Source organism: Geospiza fortis, unplaced genomic scaffold (assembly GCF_000277835.1).
Source record: "Geospiza fortis unplaced genomic scaffold, GeoFor_1.0 scaffold1047, whole genome shotgun sequence".
Lineage (NCBI taxonomy): Eukaryota > Metazoa > Chordata > Aves > Passeriformes > Thraupidae > Geospiza > Geospiza fortis.
Genome location: NW_005054589.1, coordinates 71,222 through 92,097, shown reverse-complemented (window position 1 = coordinate 92,097; position 20,876 = coordinate 71,222). Strand labels below are relative to the sequence as shown.

Here is a 20,876-nt window from a genome sequence, read left to right as displayed (position 1 = left end):
TGAAGTTGTCTAATGCATGTCTGCATATTCTTTAAAAAAAAATTCAAACTGTGCCTAATGGCTAGGGTGAGAAAAAGAGGAAGTATTTTTCAGCAGCAAAGGGTTTCAGATTTTTGTCATTCTGCTTTTCATTGTATGGGGTTCAGACGAAAACAAAACCCAAGATCTGGGTACTCAGGATTTCCACAGGTTACACCTTTCCTCACAAGAATGGGCTTGTGAGAACCAGAACCTATGTGCTTCCCCCTTCACTTGCAGGTCTTGCAGGATGGATTCTAGGAATCGTTGTTTATTCTGTCGCAGTCCCATAAATAGAGATGGACTGTTCCTCACGTTAGCACAAAAGATTAGCAATTCCCATCATGGAGCAGACCCAAGAACTGCACACGAAATAGCATTGAATTTCGATTCTTTACTCTGAACCTGAGTACCAGGTGACATCTGTTTTTGCTTACCACATGCTGTGCACTAGCTGGAACTTCAGTTCTGAATTGAGCTGGCACACCAAGTGATAGCCTGATGCTCACCTCCATCTGAGGAATAATCTTTCACACCATGATGGCATTCTTCTGAAAAAAAAAAGCTAATTTTTTGTTGCCTTTATTATGTCTTTGCAGCTTTGTTGGGCTCTCAGCCATAAATAAAACCTGCTGATGACTTTGTAAAGTTGTCAGATACCTTTTGTTGGCAGACAACAGGCAACAGGTGCTTGTGATTTGTCCAAGCCATTATTCCATCTCCACCCCGTGTTACTACAACCTTCCCTCCCCAAACCCATTCCCAATGTATGACATCAGCCACATGTAATTGTCACCAGTCATTCAGTTCTGCTTTCAAATCACAGCAAGGCTTGGTTTTTGTTCATGGAACAGGACACGTAGTGTGCACTCTCTGGGTGCATTAAGTCTTCAAGTAGCATACTGACATCTTTTTCTTACATTGAAAATCTCTCTGAATTCCCCCAGGACTTTCCAGAGTTTGAGACTAGTGGAATGAGGATGATGTAAACATCACACTTCAACTGGTTCAAGTTGATTCAAATGGACTCGCATGAGCTGGATGCTGTTTAGAATCTTCTTCTGGTGACCAACGAGGGTGATTCCAATACGCTGGATATCTCTGCAAACGAACAGAGGACACAGAAGTTGTTAAAATGAACTGCTTGTTCTGAACAGTCTCAGTCCATTTTGCTGTAGATGCAAATAAACGTGTATGGATATGTGTGTGTGCCTATCTGTGTCTGACAAACAGCTGATGAGGCTTCTGCTTTTGCTTGACAAATGTGTGTGGGTGGAGGGGGTGTTGGCAGAACTTGGTAGGTACAAAAGGAAGCAGTGAAACTGGGCCACAAAAAAGGATCAGAGGGCTGATCTCCTACAGACAAAAAGAGAGTTGGAGTTGTTCAGCCAGAAGAGAAGGCTCCAGAAAGAACTTTCTCAATATATAAAGAGGTCTTACAAGAAAAATGGAGAATGACTCCTTACTAGGTGCTGTAGTGACAGGACAAGGGGCAGAAGTTTGAAATCTTTGAAAGAAAGAGAGTAGGTTTAGACTGGAAATAAGGAAGGGTGGTGGGACACAGAAAGAGGTTGCCAGGAGAAGTTTTGGATGTCCCATCCCTGTAAACATTCAAGGTCAGGTTGCATAGTGCTGTGAGCAACATCATCTAGTTAAATGTGTCCCTGCTTATGGCAGGGGTGTTGGACTAGCTGATCTTTAGAAGTCCCTTCCAACCCAAACCATTCTGTGATTCCAAGAATGTTTGTTTTCCTGGATCCTGTCTTTTACATAACATTTCAATGCAGTATATGGTGTGGCTGGTTCTACATATCTGCTTAAATGTGGTTGTTATTATCAGTGCTAGCTGTCATGAACACTCTGATATAAACAGGCTCTCTGCAACACTGACAATACATTTTCTGAGGCACATTGGATCAGAATTGCTTCTTATAGATACAGATTACAATTGTCACAGCATGGGCACTGTCCAGAGGCCCTAGTAATATGCAAGGAACAGTAGCTACTTTGCTTTGGCTTCCCTCTCCTTTTTCATGTGTATGTATTTTCCATATAGCCAATTTCTCAGACTGCTTTCACTTTCTGCAATAGAAAACTCAGTGTCTGATATCTGTTGCTCTCTGCTCTATTACTTACTCGAGAGTCATGCGTGATATGACATCAAACGTAGCCAGACCGGCCTGGTCAAAATTCTCCTTGTAGCGACCCATCTTGATAGCATCCAACCACTCGTGGGCATTGCTAAGGGAAGGGAAATCTGGAGGACAGTTGCTCAGGAGAGGCTGAGATGGTCTGCAAAAGAGGCAGGTTCTAAAACCCAAGTTATCAGCATCAGCTGAGCACACTAGTAAAATAAGAATAATGAGAGGGAGAGAATTCAGCCTCTGAAGAGGACAGAATGAAGAACAATAACATTTGCTCTTCATGCCCTGGCTCCTGAAGTCCCACCTTGATGCGCTGTTTTTAGACTTCCAGTGTCCCTTTTTCTGCCTGAAAACAACCAACCAACCCAAGAAATTGATTCTCTCTTCCCACTGACCATACTCCCTCAGACACATTCTCTTCTTGTTGCCCAAGATCCTTCCACACTTTCTTGGTCTAGACCTATTAGCTGGGCAATGAACTGCAGTGAGGAGGTTTCTGAAAGAGACCTTATACACCTTTTTACCTTTGTGACGAGGTCTCCCTCTCCTAAATGTTCTCTTTTGGTCAGATAGTGACCTATGACACAATGAGTGTGTTATTTCAGCTCCAACACCCACCAGATAAAAGACTTGCACTAAAAGGCTGAAGAGATGACTGTTTACATATTGTATTTGCTCTTTTCCTCATCATCTGAAACTGTCCCAGAGCTTTAACACTCTTTTTGTACTGCTTTTAGTAAACTGGGCATCACTAGATACTTCTCCCCTTCCCCAGCTGTGGAGTACATTCCACTGATACAAGATTTATAACCACAGGGAAAACCCCTCCAGGCTAGCAGGATGTAATTTCGTCATCAGCCCAGCAGCCAACTAACCTTGGCACTGTTTATCCCTCCAGAGACTTCTTTGCTGAACTCCTGCCTCTTGTTCCATCAGACTGCAAACCGCAGTTGGGAAAACATGGGATGTAAGCTGCAGTTCTAATTATTCTCATGTAGAGACTTCCTTTCCTCCATAAGCTAAGGTCTTCTTTTTCTTCATCATCTCTTGTGCTCACATAATATGGTGTGATCACAGAATATCTTGTGCTGCTGCACCCAGATGTGTCCCTCCCTTCATTCCCTATGATCCCTCAGTCATTCATCCTCAGTGCAACTCATCGAGATTTTTCTCCTGTCACATACAGCACTCAGAGCTCCCCGTTAACTGAATCAGGATATACAGTTATTCCAACCTGCTTCCTCTCTTTTTTTCCACTTCCTGTTTGTTCCCAGTCTCAAATGACAGGGTTAGGAAAATACGATATAGCCTGATTTCTGGCTTCCCTTTCCTCATGATGCCTACTGAGAGACAAGTCCTGTTATTTTGCATTAAATCCCCATCTCACCTGCTGGTCCCAGTGCCAACAGCTTTGAGGGCTGATGGCTTGCGAATCATTTTATCCAGGGCACTGACTATTTGCTCAAATTTGGGTCTCTGGACCCTCTCCTTCTGCCAGCAGTCAAGCATCAGCAGGTGCAAAACAGTTGGGCAGTCTGGAGGTGGTGGCAAGCGATAGTCCTGGTCAATGGCATTAATTACCTGCAGGAAAAGAAGAACAAAGCTTTATCACAACTGGGAAAATAAAAAACAAAAGAGCTTCAATCACTCGGTGTGTGTGGCTTTCTTCTGCTTGAATTGATACAGGACAGAGAAGCAGAAGTACATCCTCACCACTTCCAAAACTTACATCCTGATTGGACATGTCCCAGTAAGGCCTCTCACCGTAGGACATCACCTCCCACATGACAATGCCATAGCTCCAGACATCACTGGAGGAGGTGAACTTGCGGTACTGGATGGCTTCAGGAGCAGTCCAGCGGATGGGGATTTTGCAGCCCTGGCAAGCAGACAGAAAGCAACCAGAATGTAGTGAGATAAGGACTGCCTGTGAAAACAACATCACTGAAACAATCAGAGGTTAGCAGCACAACACAGCCTGGAGCACGGAGTGACAGTCCCATTGATTCTGTCTTGGAAACATTGCTGGTTTTAATTCATACTATGTTCAAGGTTTCCACCTTGTTTTGCTGACAAGCATAAATGAAAAGAGAGAATCCTGCCTCCTTGATGCTACAAATCCCATGATTTTATACTTTCACAGCTTTACTTCGCAGCATTTGAAAGTGGCATACAGCAGAATCCTCCTGAGTCACAATCATTTCGAAATCTAAAACCATTTAAATAATGCCAAACAGCAGCACATAGGGACAGATACACTGAGTAGCTAGCATTAACTCATTTCCCTTTCCATCTTGACCTCTCTAACTGCAGGTATGACCTGTAAGATTAAATACCATTCAGGTGCTGGTTCTTCAAAATGCACAGATCTAAAAATTGTTCCACTTTTCACTGACTGAATTCTTCATCCCCTTCTTTTTCAATCCACCTGTCATACTCCCACACTTTTTGTAGTATGTGTGACAGGTGTCACAACTTCATAGGCAATAAGCTCATTTGATGGTTGGTTGTAAGCCCATAAATACACTTAGGTCATTTATCTTTTCTGTAGGAAAAAGCCCAACTCTTTCTTCAAAGAGTGGTAGTACAGGACTGTAATCTCTCCTTCAGTCCTTTATCCTTCCTATAAAAAGCTAATGAAAGGGGGAAGGTAATAGCTACATCAGGCTGTGAGGTTTGACCTATTCACCACCATGCCACAAAGAACAGCACTGATACTTCATATGGCAGAGTGGCTCAGGTACTCAGTTATTTTTCATTTTTACTGCTTTAGAACAAATAGCCCACAAGACAGAAGGCACTACTCCATGCTTCTCTATGGTCTTAAGATGGAATTAAGAGAGTACACCAAACCAAGGAGGAACACAGGAAAAATTCTGTTAGCACTACACAACTCCCACCACAGCAGTGACTCACCAGACCCCCAGTGTAGGTGGGGTTGGAAGCATCATCCTCCAGGAAGCGGGACAACCCAAAGTCTGACACCTTGCACACCAGGTTACTGTTGACCAAGATGTTTCGTGCTGCCAGGTCACGATGTACGTAGTTCATGTCTGACAGGTAGCGCATGCCGGCTGCAATCCCCCGCAGCATTCCCACCAGCTGCAGTACACTGAACTGCCCTTCCTTCTGCTGCAAGGGACGGGGCAAACACAGGCTCTCATGGCCACAGAACATCAAGCCAACAGGGGAGACTAACAAACAGCAAGGTAACAATGTGGATGTATGAAATTAGAGAACACACAATCTTAATTTCAGCCCAAATCTGGAGGTTCAAGGACAACAAATAAGAAAGGAGGGTGGGCTTAAAGCAGTGAGCCTCAAATAAAATCAGACATTGGTGAACTTTTCCTGGAGGCAAACCTCCTCTTGTGGCCACATGCCCCTTTAGCACCCTACACCTAACCTCACTAACTACTAAGACGGCTAAATGAATGTGCGCAGACAAATCTGCCTGTACTAAGATCTTTACAATGGCTTCTATGCAGGCCTACTCAATGTGCTCTTCAAACTGTACCTGCCAAAGCATTTCTGGCTGAATGAGCCCATGAATCAATAAAAAAGGAGAACTGAAGCAGCTATACTACACAGATTGTCCGTATTTGTGTTTCATTACTAGAAAACTTGAAATCCAAAAATAACTGCAAGTTTCATTACTTTATCACAATGTTAAAACTAGAAAATATTCTGTGAAATAGTCTGAAAAAAATTATTACAAAGGAAAAATTTGGAACATGCACATAAGCAACTGAAGGGGCATGTACAAAGATTTGGTACTGTTTACATTAATTATTGGAGTTGAAGAAGTCTAAAATACTCAAATTTTATATGGTTGTTGTGGCCTTGGAGTATTTTCACCATGTTGTCCTGAAACCACTTACTGTGGCTATTTGCTATAATTTCTATTACACCTGAAGAGGGCAACTGAGGACTTAGGGAGACAGGAGTGAAGAAGAAGGACAGGTAAAATTATCAGGTCTGAGACTGGCACAGTGAGATGAAGAGGTTAAATGTTGTGGGATACTCTGCGGTACCCTGAGGAAGGAATCCAGCGATCCATTCTCCATGAACTCTGTGACAATCATGACTGGTCGGCTCTTGGTGACCACCCCCTCCAGGTGGATGACATTGGGATGCTCAAACTGCCCCATGATGCTGGCCTCGCTCAGGAACTCCCGCCGCTGCTCCTCTGTGTAACCTGACTTCAAGGTCTTAATAGCTACCATGTATTCACGCTTCCCTGGGTGTTTCAGGCGCCCAAAGCACACCTCTCCAAACTCTCCTGTCAGGGAGGGAAGAAACACACCCCAAGTAAGGAAATACAGCAATGGATTTTAGTCAGATGTACTAAAGCATTCTACTGTGGATGACAGTGGGCAATGCATACAAATGAGGTTATGGGACTGTTTAGATTAAGGCAAAATTTTTGGTCACGGTTGGAGACCACTACATCTTTGGGGTTCAAATGAAGAGTTTTGAGTCTTCAAAGAGTGTTTTAAATTTGGCTCTGAGCCAACATCTAAGGGTTAGTAGGTTAAAATTAATTTTGGTAAAATGAAGGTTTAGATATCCTGAGACACTTGATGTACCATTGATCCATGGGTCCACTTCAGGCCAGTAGTATGCCAGGTCTCAAGGTGAACAAAGAAGGCACTTTAAATACTCTGCAGATTCTCACACTACCTGATCCAATGACCTCCTCAATCTTGATGAGGGATACATCAATCTCCTTGGCAAATTCTCGAATGGCTTCATTGGGATCTTCATAGGTTGAAGGATCAATGTAGTACTTCACTCCGAGTCCTGCAGTGGGGGAAACAGCCCAAAACATCACCAGGATCAAACCCTGAGACACACAGGTATTAATGAGTCCTGAAATTAGACAGGCCCTTGCTATCTGTTGCTCAAACACACTTACCTCGTGCACCGATATACTGCTGCAGGCGGTCTGTGTATGGAGTCTCTCGCCTTTTACTGCAGGACACAAAGGAAAGGAAAGTTAAAACACACACAAGAGTCTCTTATCAGATGCTGGGGTAGGCTTCTCAGTGCAAGGCTCAGAGAACCCTTGAAATTAGGGGTAGAAGATGGATGTTAAGATCCTGCCCATCTCCTGGTAACCAGTGCATGCTTGTTTTCTATGTGGTGGCTTTTACACCACTGTTGGCACCCCCACATTAGAAATGACAAATGATAGGGCTTTCAACACTATCCTGAAAAAGAATATTACAGTTTAACTTTACTGCCTTGGAAGTTTTATTGCTATTCAGGGTAAATTTGCATTTTAATTTAATTTAATTACAACAAATTATTCTTCTCAATTATAATGTATGCCCTCTTCTGTGATGCCTTTTAAGTTCTTCAAAAACATTCTAAGAGCCATTTACTCTAATGCTTAATATGTATAGATATCCCCCAATTATTTTTCCTCCTGGCTTTGTTTAACAGCATTTACTTTGGCCATTCTATTCATAAGTATGGTACCCAAACAAACAACACAGACCCAAACAGATGGAAATCTGTTCCTTGATGTGACTTTTGCATGTGCAGGTCAAAACAGGTATGGTCTTTATTATTGTAGGTTTATTGCATATATGCATCTAATTTCCAGTAAGCACAGGTCCTTCTCAGCACAGGCATTTCTCAGATTTCATTCTCCTTCTGAATGTGTATGATTCAATCATTTATTTCCCACAAAATCTAATTATTTTAGAAGTTTCATTCTATTCTTTGTTGGCACTAAATCTATTTGCCATTTTCAAGCTACTTCCTTTGTTCCAAGCAGTGTTCATTTAAAAAAAAAAAAGTACGTTTCATGTTAGTTTCCAATCATCCTATTAATTAGACCAGACTGTAAATCAAACCCTACAGTATCCTGCAGTATCCCTGCTGTCTGCATGGATTTGTGTCAACTCGTGTTTTGCTGTTTCAGCATGAGACCTTTTAGCTGCTGATTCGATTAGCATTTGAAGGCAAAGTATCATGAAACATTATGTTACTTTTCTTTATGAACATAAGTAATTCTGACATTCTAACAGCTAACTGTATTATTCTTACTTGTCAGACTTATCTCTTTAAATTCTGCTTTCAAATCCACAGACAGTTTTAACTTCAAAATTTTTTCTCTTGTGTAAAGAAATCAGCTTTGCTAGGGCCCTATACCTAAGAGCTCTAACTCTGTTGTTGAACCTGAAAGTCAGGTCTACAATAATGTTTTTTATAGATTATCTAACAAATTAATTGTTTTCCATATAAAAAGCCAACAAAACATTTAGCTAAAATAGATGTTTCACAGTGCATATTGCCTGAAAAATGTGTACCAACAATTTACAAAAACAAGTTAAAGTCATAGCATTTGACTCTACATATGTTCAAACTTTTAAGGAACTACTCATTTCATCTGGTGTTCCTCATTTTCTGCATCTTCAAACTTTTCTTATCAAGGACAAATTTAAAATAGAAATTTGGTATCTCCATTTTTTTTGAAAAGCTGTCTATTAACTGTACATAATTCTTTAAGTATAAATGAATGTATTTTTTATGATATTTCCTCATATGTATATTTACAAATGCCATTAATGTCTTTCCCCAACACAGTTTTGGTAATATTAACTGATTCTAGGTTTGGTTTATTTTTTAGAAAAATATATGCTTTATTGAGTTGTGCACATAATATCACATTTCCAGCTGGAACAAAAAAATGTATTTTCAACAGTTCAAAGCAACAAAAGGAGGCAACATTTAAAATATAACAACATGTGATAATTCTTTTCTTTCCAGAAAGAAAAATATTAAAAGAGAATATACAAAAGAAAAGGGAAAAGGGAAGAGAACAAAAAAGAAACCATTAAAACTAGACGTCACTTTCTAAAGTTAAGTAGTTTATACATTTTTTTTAGGTCAGCAGAAAAAGCTAAAAAGTCCCTCTTGTGCAGAGGCACAGTAGAGCAAAGACACAGAAATCCATTACTGACAATCTAGGGGATTAAGTTCAAACCTCAGTAAATTCAAGGAGCGGGTAATGACTGTTTCTTTTCTTCAAATAACAAAACCCCCATTGTTTACTTTTGTACCTCTGTAAAAATAGCAACCCTCACCTTTTTCTCTTTAAAATTTCTGTCCTTTTTCTTTTTCTTTTTTTGTAACAGATTATCTCTACAATCTTTTGTATGCCCTTTATTCTTTTCAAAATGGAAAGTGGTATTTGCTTTCTTTAACCTGTATTTTATGAGCTAGTGTTCCATGGAACCATTGGGGTTGAATAGATTTTATTCTTCAGCAAATGAGCCCTTGTCTTTTGGTCCTCGGTGAAAGGGTATTTATCACCTTCTAAATAACTGGATATGCATACTTATTCCACCAGTCCTTCTCCACTACATTGTTTCATTCGCAACTTGCTTGCCTAAAATGTAATTTACAGTCCCTCTTTCACAGTGATGCATTTAAATACCTTTTAAATACCAGCTTTGAAATGCTTTCCTTGTGTTCATATTGCTAACTAGCCAAATATCAGCTAAGTACATGAGTGGTTTACCAAAGGAGAGGCTCCTCAGATAGGAGTAATGGGGCAGGATCTTTCCTTAATTAGAGAATGGCATCTCAAGGACATCTGGATAAATGCAGATCAGGCTGTTTCCCTTGGGATGGGGTTATGTTGCGGGGGTAAGGAAGTTCCACTGTCTGAAGTGCACATGAGCAGGTCAAGGAATTCACCTCTTGAAGATGATGGCAAGGATGGCAATGGCAGCAATTACCAAGAAGGCCAGACCCCCAAGCGCTGAGCCCACGATCAGCGGCAGTCGGTCCTGCACCATCTCCGAGCGCTCCCCTGCCAAGGAAGACACACACACACACACGGATGCAGAGGACAGGAACTGTGCAGTTTCTCTTCTGCTCACCAAGATCTCTCTCATAATTCCAGCCCTACCAGCCCTTTGCTCCCCAGTCTGCGCTTCTCCAGCATCTTCCTTCCTACATCTGAAAAGCCAGTGTTCCCTCTGAATCTACTTTCTCTCCCTTCCCTGGTCCACTGACAGCTGACAAGACACTTAAGCACAGGCTAGCTCTACACCTGGGCTGTATCCCACTGTCCCCTATTAATGTAGCTTGCCAATACCTTTGATCCATACCACAAGGATGGTGATCCTGCTGGAAGGCAAGCTCCTGCACATGTGCCTGTGTCCAATCTACCTTTGTGTCCTGTGTCCCACCTGTCTTTTAGACATTCACAGAGTTTTCAGCTGTAAGATGTCCCCGTGACAGCTGAGGGCCAAAGTAGAGCAGTATATAGTGCTATGTACTGCCACATCTCCCTAAAGAGATTTTTACTGGCACACTGCACCTGCTGGTCAGAAGCACAGAAGCAAAAAGGAGCAGGGCTGGGGAGTATGGCAGTAGCTCTGACAACATGAAGCTTCTCTGAGTGAACAAATCTACACATCCAAATTATTATAAACAGAAATACAAGTTGTAGGAGAGTCTGGTAGCAGTCCTCCAGGGGATAAGCCAATACACTCAGGGACACAGGCAAGTGGAAGGTGATCATGTGCAGACCTGAAATGGCACAAAAAGGCAGCACTTACCTCCTGTTAAAGTTTGGAAATACATCTTCCCACTGTAAGGGCCATAGCCGACTGCTGTCCTAGCGCGCACTTGGAAGGCATAGATCTTGCCTGGGCTCAGACTTGATATCGTGGCCATGTTGGTCTCACTAGTTAAGGTCAATGAATTATCCTCATCTTCTGCCTGTGAATGTCAATGACCAAAAAGGAATGTGAAACTTCTGCCTACACTGCTCACTCCTCATCAAGGCATGACAGTTTCCATGTCTACCCAATATTCTTTGAACCTTTACAGAGCCTCCCAACAAACAGCTGCTATTCCAGACCTCACTTCCTCTCACACTACTCATTCCTTACTGCTGCTTTTTATTCCCCCAGGCCTGGGCTTCCCACAAAGCTCTGCTAAAGACTCTCAATTTAAACAAAAATGAAAGACAAAACTTTGTCCTGTGGTTCACTTTCTATAAACTCCAAACTCATGTACTCTCTTAGGAGAATTCAGAGCAAGAACACACATAAAGCTGTATCCAGGAAGCTGCTATACATGTTATTACAAATAGCAGTTCTTTTTGCCACTAAAAAATAGTAGCCCTGCAAAATCCTGCAGAAATATTTCTATGAAAGACCAGTAATATGGAAAGGAAGTTTGTCTGAACAGCCCCACACATCTCTTCCCCTGAAGTCAGATGGATTAGGAGTCACAAGACATGAGAATGGAAGATAAATTTGTATTTGCCACCCTGTAATTCCAGCACACAAAGCGGTATTTGCCACTTAGCAAATGAAAGAGGGCATTTCTTCTCGTAAAATTTCTTAGAGATGTCTGTCCAGGCATAAATGAGGACACGAGACTTCTCTTCATAAATGAATGACAGACTTGCAGTGAATCCAATTCCAGTAAATATATTTAGAAAATTCAGCTCCTTCCATTGTTACCAGTGTCAGCTGATACTAAACTTACTGTTAGCTGCAGCTTTTAAGCTTAAACAACCATCTCCTTTTTTCTTAAAATCTCCCTTGTCCCTAGATGTTTCCAAGTTGGGAAATGCAGATGGACTGAGGCCAGAAGACATGTATATCACAAACTTCTGGTATTGCTAAAGTTTGTTCCTTCCTCATAACTGAAACTTCTTTTCCCCACTTTGTTCATTCTGATGCAGGGGTGCATCACCCAGACATGAAGTGCTCAGCATCCCTTTTTGCTCACCTTGTCAAAGTAGCGCAGCTGGTAATCCAGGATGACCCCATTGGGCTGGTCTGGCTGAGGCCACGACAGTGTGATGCTGTTGGTAGTACGACTCACCTGATGCATCATAGGCACAGCAGAGGGGACTGGAATAAAAGACAAAAAGGAGAGATTGCAAAGGGATAAGCTTAAAAATGAACTGTAATTGAACATTCCTCAGGATAAGTTAATAAGTTAGGCCACCTCTTCCTTTAATTTTCCTTAATTTGCATTATGAAGTACTTTGTAAAATGACCAGAAGAAATCCAGGTACAACATTACTCCACTGGGAGATACAGTCATTGACAACTCAGAGTGAAAGAAAGTGAAGAAATCCACATCCAACTGATAATGCACAGGAGTTATTAAATTATCTCTATTATAGCTGGAATACAATTCTGATCTTCAAATGTGCAATTTTTACGTGCAAGATGAGAAGGCGTTCCATGCCACTGCCTTTTCTTAAGATCACGCTTGGACAAAGAATACGACAGTGGTCAAAACAAACGCAGAGCACATTACTTCTCTTCTGCTCCTCCCCCAGACTGTAATTCTTTTCCTGGGGGAAAAAAATCAAGTACAGGCTACCAGAGTAATGGATGCCTTGTATATGAAACATTCTGGAGAATGGAAATCCACTTCTACCAAAACCATTCATGAGCCCATCTGCATACACATGCACACTCTCCAGGTTCATGCAAAAGCTAAGAGTGTATGAGTTTCATCTTCAGAGGAGATTTCCAAGCAAAAATTTCAGGACCATTTCAGAGGACCCAGCTGTTTTTCCACAAAGCTCTTCTCAAGTTTTGCTTTCTCTCTGCAAAGAAAATGTCATGTTGCCAAGAAACCTACAGGTAAGCAGCTAGGGTACCCTCATTTTCCTAATGGATGCAACATTTTCAGCAACATTTAAATTTTCCAGACAAAGCTTGCCAATGAAAAGTTGCCACGAAACCCCACTGGTTTTAGAAAATAGACATAAAGTTCCTTGATGTGAAGAATGAAGCAGAGACATTTGGCAAATGATCAAAACCTGCAGAATAGCATTTTCTTCCCTCATTAATAGTGAAAAAGATAAAAGGATTGTTTTTAATAACAAGATAAAATTATTCTGAAAAGCATATTTCAGATGGGCTTCAAACAGCTCAGGCAAGTGGGAACTAATTTAAAAATGTAAATGAAACAAAATAAGAGTCTAAGCAATAAAATACTTTGACTCCTTGTTACTCCTTTTATTTTTTACCATTGCTTGTCCTTCAAACAAGATTACACAACTATCTCACCTGCCAATGAGAATGTTGTGACAAGAATGGAAGAGAGAGACAATTAACCAAGACCATATGTAGCATTTAAAATGCAAATGAATAACACTGTATTAAAATATCAGGAGGTAACTGGTCAGCTAACATTTGACCAAGACAAATTCTTCTAAATTTAATGTTCCAAAAGTTTAACTCTCTTCCACTGAGACACAAAGCAAACACACAGGAGAGGTGCAAACCTAAATGCAGAGCTACACTGCCAGGGAACAGTCCACTTCCTTCTAAGATTTTACAGCATGATCAGAGTTAAATGTCCCCACAATCCCTCTCCTTCCCAGCTCTAACAGCTACTCTTCTCTTGCTTCTCATTTCTTCCCGATCCCCAATTTTTCCCCTACCTGGAAGAATTAATCAACAAAGAAATAACAAAAACATCCCTCAAGTGTATTTCTTGACCATGTGCCACAGCATTCTACAAAGTTCCTATTATCCAGATATGTCCATCACTCAGGGTAATCAGATGGTGGCAGGGGGGAGGCAACCAGGATACTGACGTCTGTTGTATTAAAAATAGTAATTTTAGTGATTTGCACCTAATAAGCAGGCACTACTTAGAGCAAAAGCCATTAAAAACTCTCAGAAATAAAGCCAGCTATGAATCACTGCAAGGCAGATTGTCTTTAATCTGCCTCTCTGAGACATAGTTTAGATTTTGATATATGTTTGCCTCTCTTTTAAGGACCTAAAAAATTATGAAACCCTGACCAGGGAGCTCGTCCATCACTTGAATTAAAAGAGATATCAAGATTTCTCTTTTGAAAATTTCATACTAATATGGTGTGAATACCAATACTAAGGTGATGTGCAAGGCAAACATAATTGTTGGTGGAGTAAGTACATATTTCCTGCCAGAGGTGTATTATCAGGTTATTCTCTTAGTGTTAATACTTTGGGAAATATAAAGTTCAAGATTTTATGTCTATAGACATTCAAAGTTCCATACCTCTGCTGCTACAGAAGCACTAGGGGAGTATTTTCCCCTTTTTCCATGCCAACTTTTTAAAATGTTTATAACAGAACTTTGCTTTCAAAACTTTCTTTTGTATACACAAATGTGTCCAGGTCTATATTGATTTGTCAGTTTTATTATTTTCTTTTTACATGAGGTTTATAGACATAGACATGTTAGGTCCCTGTCTAATGGCAACTGAAATGACAGTGCCTGATTCAATCCAATCTGGGCAGTTGGACTAAATGATCATTGTAGGCTCATTTCCAACTATTCTATTCTATTCTATTCTATTCTATTCTATTCTATTCTATGCTATGCTATGCTATGCTATGCTATGCTATGCTATGCTATGCTATGCTATTCTATTCTCTGAGAGCAAAAAACATGCTATGAGATCAGATCTTTAATTAAGACTGAAAAAGCAGTTCTCATTGTATGTAATTTAAATAATAGCAAATGTATGGAAAATTCTTGCCCACATGAACCCAGTTAAAGCTGCAAAGAAATCCAAACACCAGTTAAGTACAACTCCCAGATTCTATATTTTGTGGGCTGTCAGTTGCAGGACAAATTTCTTCCTGGCAGCAGACACGTGCCTGCAAGACTAAAAATCTATCTCAATCAACAGACTAGGTAAGTTAGGAATGTGAAGGAAGTGCAGACTCATCCAACAATACATGGCAATCCCCTGCTCTGCAGAGCACAGCCAAGTGCCATTCTCAGCAGACCATGAGCATTTCTGGCATGTGACATTCAGTCCATATTACATTTCATGACGACACTTTGAGAAAGCCAGTGTGACCCATTCTGGTTCTGCCTGGAGGAGTCCTGTGGGATAATGCCCTGGACAGAAGAGCACCTCAAAAAAACTAGTTTCATGTGCAAGGATTACCTCTTCCAGGTGCAAAAGCACTCCATCCCAACACGCACAAATTCAGGCAAAAAATGCCAACAGGCCTGCATGTTTGAACAAGGAGCTCCTACCTAAACTCAGACACAGAAAGGAAGTACACGGAGGGTGGAAGCACAGACAGGTAGCCTGAGAGGAACATAGAGGCACTGTCCAAACACGTAGACACATGGCTAGGAAAGCCAGAGCCCACCTGGAATCACATATGGCTCCCTAAGTCAAAAGCAAGAAGGGTTTCTCTAATTACAGAGCTGGTTGAAGAAAGAGAGAAAATGTGGGCCAGCTGCTGGGTGGTGCAGGGTCCTGGTGATCAGTCTTCACCAGCAAGTCTTGCCTTTAGGAACACCAGGTTGTGCAGACCTTGGGGAAGTCTACAGCTGGGAAGATCTTCCTCATGCCAGATCAGGTGACAGAATATTTAGGCCAACTACTCCATTCCATGGACCCTGATGGGATGCATCCTTCGGGCTGATGTCATTTTGAGGGCACTCTTGATAACCTCAGAATCATCTTTGTGACTGTGAGAGGTGCCTGAGGACTAGTGGAAAACAAATGTCACTCCTCTCCTCAGTAAGGGAAGGAAAGAGGATACAGGGATATGCAGGCAGCTAAGCCTCACCTTCATCCAAAGGGGCTGTTGTGTCTCCAACCCTGGCAATATTCAAAGGTGTTCTGGGTGTGGTCAGGGGCAATTTGCTTAGAGGTGACCCTGATGAGCAGACAGGTTGGAGAATATGTTCTCCAGAGGTATCTTCCATGCGTAGCCATCTTCTGATTCATCTTCTGATTCTGAGGAGACCCTCATTTAGCAGTACTGACTAGATACCCATGGAGTACAAGAGGAGATCAGACACCCGGCTTGTTGGTCATCACTCCACCGGCATTCAAACTAAATCCTGCCAAGACCTGTGCATTATATCTGTGTTATTTATGTGTTTTCTTCCCCTTCCATCTTGCCTCACAATCTTCTGAAGTTATATGGTTTGATCAACCTCAGCTAGGTCTCTAATGTTCACTAACATGTCTCTACACAATCTTATGGATATTTCACTTTTGTTACCTCTTCAGGTATCCTATTCTCCTCATATTCCAAGCAGATGACATGAAGACCCTAGCTTTGTTTATAGCTTTGTTCCAGTTTCCCAAACATCATCTTCTAGGAAGATCAGTCTGAATGCAGCATGGAAATTCCCTTCTTGATGTGTTTATTATCTTATCCTTATTTTGAAAATGCCCTACATTTTCCCACACATTTCAATTTAGTTCTGGCCCTTTCTCTAAATACCCAAAAATCCTTTAAAAGTATCTTGAATTGTCTTCTGTCATAACCTTGTACTTTTGCTCCCTGTGGATGAAGAGTGGTTTAAAAGGGCAAATTTGTGAGTTATTTTAACTTCTCTTCCCTCTCTTATTATTAGTTTTTGTATATGCATTCCACTCATGCTTAATAAAAAGGAAAATAGCCTTTATGACACAAGGTGCCATGTTTTACTTTGTATTTTATACTTACACTTGCTCAAAAGATTTCTGACTTCATTTGAACAGTAAGTGAAACCTGAATTTTGAAAACAAGCCCTTTCGTTCTCTGCTCATGCTGCAGAGATTCGGCATAGTAAAGTGAGAAACTGGAATAGATCCTTTTTGCGGAGTGACCATAGAAACTATTATTAATTCCCAGTCATAGCTGGGCAAATCTATTAAAGATGGGTAAATTGACAAATGTCATTAATGTCACTAAGGGAAAAATTAAAACTTAAAAGAGTATTTTTGCTGTTCCTATCTGAATAGAAAACAAAAAAGTTGAGTTCTTTGGGAACTTTGGTGAGTGCTCAGGGTTGGCAATTAGATCATAAATAAGCAAACAGCTAAGGACTTTGAAAAAACAATGTATTTCATTCAGAGGGCAATGAACGCTCACACTCCACTTGCTGTACCTCCTGGCTTTAGCTTGGCAAAACACAACAGCATGTAGCTTTTGACAGCTCTCTTCTTATTTCTCTCTCATTTTGAACTAGAAAATGCCTTGCCTTTGTCCCTGATTTTGCCAACTAAGTCTACTGTACTCTTTTGGTTCTCTTTGGAAAAGCAAACATCTTCAAGCAATTCATCATTTCCCTTCACAATCTCATAATCGTACTCGGCATTTAATTCCTTTCCCCTTCTCACACCATTTCATGTGAAAATCTTCTGTCAGGTCCTCTTAAACTTTCTGGCACTTCCCGAAAGTGTCCTTGTCCCCATTCATCCTCTTACACAAGCCTTCAGACTGTCTAGCACTCATTTCTGCAGCGCTACAGATTTTTGGTATTGCCAGTTCCCACTGCTCTGATTTCCACTGATGCAGAAGGCTGCTACATATATTTTCACAGGTACAAGGCAACCTGGTCAAATAACCTTTATATTCACATACCTCTACTAGGTCTCAGAATGTGTGGACTCAGCTAAAAACCCCAATACACTTGCTTTTAAAAGTCTGCATTGATTTGTTCCAACATTTAAATCTCTGCTGCCTTTCTTTTTTCCTCTTCTTTCTAGGAATGTAAGAACTGCCTGAACGAATAAGTTCAGTAGCACTTCTCTGGCAACAGACATTACTACATGCTTCAGTGAAATTTGCAGGGGAAAAGTCGTAGTTACAGGTAGTTACAGCTGTGTATAGAATAAGTTTTTTCACAGTCCTTTAAATGAAAACCTGGTCCTTAGACATGAGAAGAGATATTTGTTTACCCTCATAAGTACAGTTGAAAATGTTAAAATACTGAATAAAAGATTAGTCTGTTTTATTTTTTGTGATAATATGGTAGGAGTTTAAGTTCTTTGCATTTTTGTGTGTCAGGTTCACACCTGTGATAAAGTATAACTTCATTAGAATTACATAATTGCCTTTGATCATGTGGTTCCTGCTATCTGGAACAGCCTTCCAACATCTCTCTATACTTCCTGACATTTATTTAGGTATTCACCCTCAGCACTTCAAACCTGAGCTGAAAGCAATTCCCTTCTCTCGTCCCATCTCTGCACAGTTCTTCCGGTGATTAGCATACCATATTTGCATTTCACACTATTACTATCCAAACAGGTTTCATTACTGCTATCCAAACAGCTCTCATGTTTCAGGTTAAGTCTTACAGTAAAGGAGGTTTTTCAGTGACAGCCCTTCTAATTCTGATTTCAGGCACATGGTCACTGAAGAGTAGGAACATCATAATCAGTCTGCACAGAAAAATGTCATTCTGTAACCAAAGGATCCTATCATGCTCTGAAGAAAGGCCAGAAGACTGTGAGGGGTAAGCAAACTCTTAGAGGAACAGTGTTTTGGAGACAAAGTTGAAGAGTGAATAGGTATCACGGGAAGAAGAAAAAGTAGGACTGTTTCCACACAGCACACTGCCTAAGATACCTCTAACAAAGGGGCAGGAGTATTTTTTGGACCAGCAATTTTCAAGAAGAGAGAGAACTCAGACTGATGTATGAGTAAGCAGAATCTTCAAAAACTGCCAGGACCGGGGGGTCTTTTTTTGGGTCATCTTTAATTCAGTGGAGAGAAAAATTCTTGCTATGGCCCTTAATCCTGACACTGTACCTTTTTGCTTCTTGGTTTGTTTTTTTTTGTACCCTTCATGTTTTCCTGTACCCTTTTTCTCTCAGCATGTAAAATCCTGAAAGTTCTATCTCTGCTTGTATAATAATAATAACAGAAATAAGAATCATTGTTACAATAACACAACATCAACAAGCAATGCTAAAGTGAAAAGCTGCTGAAGGGATCAAAAGGAGGGGGTATGGATGAGACAGACCACGTGATGGAGGAAGCAGGGCCTTGTTAGTATGAGCTGTCAGTACAAATCGAGGGCAGCTCATCTCAAGCTCACTCCTAACGATCCCAAGGAAAAGCAAGGAAAGAAAAAACTGCGACCAAACACAAAGAGAAGCCACTCAGTACACACTGATGTTTAAGGAAGTTGTTCTCCCCTGAAACAGCTTTACTGCACAAGAGAGGCATCTTAGAGAGGAGTACCCAACATACTCAAGACACCCAGACACTGTAAGACACTGTGAGACACTTGGAAGAGGAGTGGTCAGAAAATTCAAACAGAAACAGAAGAAGAGGGTAGATTGAGTGATTCTGGGAAGGAGGAGGAAGCAGCTGCTCAATTAAGTTATCTCTGATATAGATAAAGAAGGTTGAGATGAGAAACATGAAGAAAGAGAATTCTGTAGGACGTTAATAGAACACCCACCTTTCCCCAGAAGAAGCCAAAGGAACTGCCTGGAATTACCATACAAATTACCCAGACACATTTTACTGTAAACAAAAACTGATCACCCACTTGCAGCCAGCCTCTTAAGGGGACCAGGGAGCCTAGAGGTGCTTTGCAACTTGATGTCTGTCAGGTAACATTTCAAAGGGAACAAACAATTCAACCCCCTGGCATCTATTAACAGCAGGAAATTAGTTGGGGGGTATATATATATTCCCTTTCTTTCCATATAGTAGAAACAGAAATAAGAAGACGTGATTTAACCAAGCCCATGATGCTACATCTGGTTTCACACCACTTCTCTGGAGCTTTGCCAAAAACTTGTTTTGCAGGGGTTTCCACACTACACTCTGGAATCTCATATGGGATTTGTTTCAGTTTAACATTTACACAACTCTAAATGTTTGCAGACATTTTCTGCCACTCAGTTCAAAATGTTCCCCCTCCTTCTCCTCTTCATCACATTACTCCTTATTATATCCTCTTAAACAAGCTGTGTATAATTCCTCTCCATATTAGCTTATACATGCTTGTGAAGAACAACATATGCCCAGTCTCTTAATGCTGACATTTAGCAGAACTCTATGCCTGGATGTATGTGTCTCTCTCCAGCTCCAGTCCTTGTAAATTATATTTACAGGAAACAGAACTCCTCTGACTGCCCACACAACCCATTAGTATGTTAGTTTAGTCATCCCCACCATTTAGTTTCTAGTTACAAGGATCATGACATTTTTGAATATAACTGCACAACACATTTTAATATTTCTACCATGTAAAGAGAAAAAAAAATTGTTTTTATTAAGAGGAAAATAAGATGATGAAATGGAGAAGAGTAGGGGATAGAGAAAATTAATAGCTTCTCTGGCAAAATGACGTTCACAAAATCCTCATCAAACCCTGGTAGTGTCCCCCCTCTTGCACAATGAAACAATGTGCTTCGTCCGACCCACAGCGCTACATCTCCCATTGGAATCTTCTCCAGGGCAGCTTCTTCCCCAAAAATCACACCAGCTGCTAAACTGGAGTTTTTCTGCCAAGAAGCAAGAGTGGAAAGCCCATTTAGGTGAGGCAGGAATGAAAAAGGCAACAGTGAAACTATGGAACTAGCAGGGCAGGATAAAAAAAGGCACATGACACAAGTAAAAAGACAAAACTCCAGGATTCAAAAGATAAAAGCAAATCAAATAAGAGAGAGAGTAGAAGCTTTGGGGCTCGGATGCAGGGGTCTCCTCACCTGACTGGCTGGTGCTGACATTGATGGTGGCAAAGTGGGGTGCTTCTGAACTGAGCTCAGTGACCAAGTTGACGGCCTGGATCTCGAAGGTGTAGTGCACCCGGGCCAGGAGGTTGGAGACCTGCACGCGGCTCTCGGTCAGCCCCACCTGGCGTGGCTCAAAGTGCACGCTGTCCCCGCAGCGCACGCACGGCCCCGCCGAGCCCGCCGGGCACACCTTGCAGCTCACGTTGAAGCAAACATCC

The 20,876-nt window shown here is 41.2% G+C and overlaps 1 protein-coding gene across 1 annotated transcript in view; it reads right to left on the bottom strand.

Moving 5' to 3' along the window:
• Nucleotides 1–392: 392 nt before the first annotated feature.
• The window catches only part of EPHB6 (EPH receptor B6), a 66,391-nt gene continuing 45,907 nt past the window's right edge, over nucleotides 393–20,876 (bottom strand). The window contains exons 7-18 of the mRNA XM_005429957.2: nucleotides 20,632–20,848; nucleotides 11,931–12,055; nucleotides 10,745–10,907; nucleotides 9,876–9,990; nucleotides 7,081–7,136; nucleotides 6,846–6,965; nucleotides 6,197–6,444; nucleotides 5,079–5,294; nucleotides 3,892–4,041; nucleotides 3,550–3,743; nucleotides 2,155–2,310; nucleotides 393–1,119 (exon numbers count right to left, since the gene is read on the bottom strand). Of these exons, the coding sequence (XP_005430014.1) occupies nucleotides 1,011–1,119; nucleotides 2,155–2,310; nucleotides 3,550–3,743; nucleotides 3,892–4,041; nucleotides 5,079–5,294; nucleotides 6,197–6,444; nucleotides 6,846–6,965; nucleotides 7,081–7,136; nucleotides 9,876–9,990; nucleotides 10,745–10,907; nucleotides 11,931–12,055; nucleotides 20,632–20,848 (1,869 nt within the window). The 3' untranslated portion in view covers nucleotides 393–1,010. The remainder of the gene's footprint in view (nucleotides 1,120–2,154; nucleotides 2,311–3,549; nucleotides 3,744–3,891; nucleotides 4,042–5,078; nucleotides 5,295–6,196; nucleotides 6,445–6,845; nucleotides 6,966–7,080; nucleotides 7,137–9,875; nucleotides 9,991–10,744; nucleotides 10,908–11,930; nucleotides 12,056–20,631; nucleotides 20,849–20,876) is intronic.